This window comes from Otolemur garnettii, unplaced genomic scaffold (genome assembly GCF_000181295.1).
Source record: "Otolemur garnettii isolate 467f Iridium unplaced genomic scaffold, OtoGar3 scaffold00051, whole genome shotgun sequence".
Classification (NCBI taxonomy): Eukaryota; Metazoa; Chordata; class Mammalia; order Primates; family Galagidae; genus Otolemur; species Otolemur garnettii.
Window position 1 is genome coordinate 1,181,059 of NW_003852446.1, and position 4,636 is coordinate 1,185,694.

The following is a 4,636-nucleotide window of genomic DNA, read 5'->3' on the forward strand; positions in this document are numbered from 1 at the left end:
GTGTGGTCAGTCTTCTTCCAGTTCTCCATAGAGTATTCCCTGTGTCCTTCTTATGACAAGTACCACTTTCTCCCATTTAGCCTAGCTTTTTAATTCACCTATTTCATCTTATCCATAAGAATGAAATGTGGAGGGGGAGATCATTGCCTGATTCACATGCCAATCTTCCATAAATCTTAGCACCAAACCTTTTTTGATAGGGGTACCCCCATCTCTATGACCACGCAACTCTGATGTTCACAGAATATTTCAAGGGAGGCAGACTTTCTAAAGATTTAAGTTAGAGCCTGCTTTTCCTGGGAAAGCCCAAATGTGCTCTCATGGGCTTCTAACCTTAGTTTGAAAAGAGGGTAACTCATCGCCTCTGCACTCAGAGAAGGAATCCGTGTTCAACTTCACCCTGCCTCCACTGTCCCCCAGTGCTTAGCATCAGCTGTGTCAATGTTAGCCTTACCTGAAATCATCCTTCCCCAGGTCCCAAGCTGTAGGGTGACAGACAACTCTCCGGCCATCTTCTGGCTCAACTAGCATGGAGTTTTGCCAGAATCCTTGAGTCATTTCAGGAAGGCTGACCGTCACAAAGAAATCCTCAGCCTCCTTGAATATTCTCTGTGCATCCCAGCCCTGGGGAAAAATAGTATTTAATTCCAGCACTAAAAAAACAGCATTCTTCAGTGAAATAAGCCAGACACAGAAAGACAAATACCACATGTTTTTATGTAAAGTGTGGAATATAAAACAATCAAACTCATATAAGCAGACAGTAGAATGGCGGATACAGAGTCTGGGGGTTGGGGACAAGGGCAGACGATGACCACAGGGCACAAAGTCTCAGATCAGATGAAGAAGTTTTTCGTCTTGTGATATATTACACAGTGTGGTGACTATACAGAGGGTGCCCAAAAATGTACACACATTTTAAGGAAGGAAAAAACTATATTAAAATTGCAATACTCGATACATACCGGTAACAAAAGATGAATACAAGTCATGTTTGAGCACCTCTTGTAATTGCAGAAGTCAAATATCACCTGAGCATTACAATTTTAATATGGCTTTTTCTTTTTGTAAAATGTGCATATATTACTTAGCACCCTCTATGGTTAATCATAGTATACGGTACATTTCAAATTGCCAGGAAAGTAAATTTCAAATGTTCTCACTGCAAAAAATAAGTATGTGAGCTGATGGATATGTTAATTGGCTGGATTTAATCATTCTGTGTTGTATTCATAAATCATAACATCAGTCTGTGCCCCATACATACATATAATACAATTATAAATAGTCAATTTACAAGAAAATTTTTAAATGGGAAAAAGGGCTAATGTTATTAAAAAACAGCTCCGCATTCTTTCTGTTGGATAAATACATTGGCATAGCCTTTCTGAAAGGCAATTTTGTAACGTGTGTGGGCAGGTTTTGAAAACTCTCTTTGTCTCAGTAATACTGTCCTTAAGGAGCTAACCTAAAAATGTACAAGAAATCCAGTGCAAGAATTACATTGAGAATGATTTTTAATAGGGAACAAAAGTAGAAACAGCCATTAGAAAGGTTAAATAAATGATACCTTTGTGAAATGGAAAACTGTGCGTCTACCCAAATCATATTTCTGAAGAATTTGTATTGATATCACAAAATATAATTGAATAATAAACAGAAAAAGTAGTACAGGCCACTTACATGGTATATGATCTTTTTTTTTTTAACATGGTATGATTTTAATGAGGAAATATATGAAAATGTTAACAGTAGCCTGGGTGACATAGCGTGTCATTTTTTTTTTTTGGTCTTTATTTTTTATATTCTAAAGAAGTCATTACTTTCTATTTGCTAAAGACTATTCAACTAAAGCCAGCAATTATTGATTGAGCTCCTTCAAGGGGCAGGGCCCTGGATTAGGCTCAATGAAAGACACAAACAATGAAGGACACTATGAAGGCTTGAATGACCTGACGGCCAGTGGGTAGTTGGACTTTGGCTTCATGATCTGTATCGAGTCTAAACTTTCAGAATCCTTGGGAACTGGAAAAAGACATCAGTCAGCATCTGCCACCCAGAAAACTCTTCTGGGAACTAGTGTCTAAGAACTAACCACGCCTGTTAGGAGATCAGGCCTACATCAGGCAAGCTAAGTTTGTGTAATCGACAAATAGTTCATGAATTGCTTTTAGTAACAGAAAACTTCCTCTGATCTCAAAGACCTGTCAAGTCTGGTTTTTCTCCGATGTCAGGCAACTGGTCTTGATGAGAATGACATTCTTAAGCAGAATGAACATATATCAAAACACTGCAGGCTAGTAACACAGTTAACATCTGTTGAATGAAGAATGGATAAATTAATATAAAGCCAGACTGGAAATATCAGAAGTTCTGAGTTTAATTCTTAGTCATCAAAGATAGTCTTTGTGACTTAAGAGTCTGAGTTTTCTTACCTATAGCATGGAACTATCTTAATACCTGTCTTCACAGTCTCATAGAAGAAAATTGGAAAGATGGATGTGAAAATACTTTAGAAAGGCTAGGACCTACGTAAAGGCAGACCTTTACTGCTTGTCATCTGCAAAATGGGGCTAAAATTGCTGCAAGAGTTTGGAGGCCCTTGCGGCTTCATGTTTTTACTCTGCGATGGGCTTTTCCTAGGAGTATTTTATGCATGTGAAGATCCTGATTTGCATTGCTACTTATAGGCTTAAAACCATTAACCAGCAAAGGCTCAGATATTCATACATAGTAGAGTAAATTATGATGGAATAATCTAAAGAAATTTTATAAGGCAAATAGAAGTATGATTAGGCATTCTACTAAAATGTAGAGTTTTAGTTGAATAAAGAAAAATAACATAATTTTAATTATAATGTCATCAATAGAAGGGAACACAGAGAATTTAAACAATTATACCAAGATGATAAGAAAAAGGCGATTTGAAAATTATTTTAGGTGGTGCCTGTGGCTCAAAAGGATAGGGCACTGGCCCCATATGCTGGAGGTGGCAGATTCAAACCCAGCCCTGGGCCCCCCCCAAAAAAATTATTTTAAAGATTTTTGTAGGCCAGGTGTGGTGGCCCATGCTTGTAATCCTCCCATTCTGGAAGGCCAGGGTAAGAGGATTGCTTGAGCTCAGAAGTTCGAGACCAGACTGAGCAAGAGCAAGACTCTATCTCTACAAAAAAAAAAAAAAAAAAAGGAAAAATTAGCTGTGAAATTTACTTAGAGTATAAATGTCTTAACACAACAACTAAGAAAATGCCATGGAGGCTATGTTAACCAGTTTGGTAAAAATATTTCAAATTGTATATAAAACCAGCACACTGTACTCCATGACTGCATTAGTGTACACAGCTATGATTAAATTAAAAAAAATATATAGCTATACAAGAAATAAACTTAAATTAGTTTTTTTTAATTTACATGGTTTCACATACAAAAAAATATAAGAACAGAAGGATAACAGAAAGAAATTAAGTTGAGAATTTAAGTTTAGTTTTTAAGGCTTTTTTTTCCTACCTGGTTCACCATGGCATCAGTAACATCTATGTTTGGTTTCTGTTCAAAGGGGACTGCCAATGAGTACAAATTTGTCCAAAATCTACCCCACATATCGCCTATTTTAAAAAAGAATCTGTTAATACATGACAAAGAAAGCAGAAATATAGACATAATTGATCAAACATAAGTAACATCATAGCTCCCATGTATTACAAAGAGATTTATATAATCCACCATCCATGGGGCAAAATATGACAAATTAAATCTAGTATGGGACTCAAACGAGATTATATAAGATCGTCATTCAGGAACTTCTACTAACTAGTTAACTGAGTTCCCCTTTTATTACTATAGTAGCACCCTTAACCTGGTGGTTGTTTAAATATCTCAAACAAATGTAAAGTTAGTTTCCAAGACCAGAGATACTAAAAAGGAAGATGGATCCTAGCAAAAGTCAATCTAATAGCAGTAACAGAATCCTGGGCAACACAACTGCATGAAAAGGACTCCAGTGAACCCATTTTTAAAGGATAAAATGTAGTAGAGCTACAAGTCAAGTCTTACACTTAAAGTTTAAAGAAAAATGTGTCCACCATAAAAATATATGTGCTATCAGGCCAATGCACAGTCGGTATGTACAAGACCAAAAGTAACTCAACAAACAGTATACATGGCATGGCTTCTACACAAATGCAACCTTACACTGAATCTTTAGAATGACAGTTTCTAGAACAAAGGCTGGCGTGGTACCACAGTTCACTCTATGTCAGTCAGACCTCATCTGGAGTTCACTATTCAGTTGTGAGCATGACAACCGAAGAGGGGAATCGACAAAATAGAGCTCATCCAAAGAACAACCAGAAAAATGGCATTTAGCGGGCTGACTGGAAGTCTGCGTAACATATTTAAATTGAAAGAAGAAAGCAGTATATACATGATGAAAACAATAACAGTCACCATAAGTTACTGGGCCAAGTACTATATTGGATCTTGTATGATGGCTATTTACACGTATCTGGAAGGTCATCTTGTAGAATAAGAATCGACATAGTCTGGGTAACCTCATAGCATGGACATCAGAGTAATGAGCGGAAAGCATTAGAGCAGCGCTGCCTGAGTTCTACATAAGGTAGAACCTTCTTATAAG

The 4,636-nt window shown here is 36.9% G+C and overlaps 1 protein-coding gene across 1 annotated transcript in view; it reads right to left on the reverse strand.

Moving 5' to 3' along the window:
- The window catches only part of ACE2 (angiotensin I converting enzyme 2), a 79,519-nt gene that overhangs the window by 15,777 nt on the left and 59,106 nt on the right, over positions 1–4,636 (reverse strand). Inside the window, exons 8-9 of the mRNA XM_003791864.2 lie at positions 3,508–3,605; positions 455–624 (exon numbers count right to left, since the gene is read on the reverse strand). Of these exons, the coding sequence (XP_003791912.1) occupies positions 455–624; positions 3,508–3,605 (268 nt within the window). The remainder of the gene's footprint in view (positions 1–454; positions 625–3,507; positions 3,606–4,636) is intronic.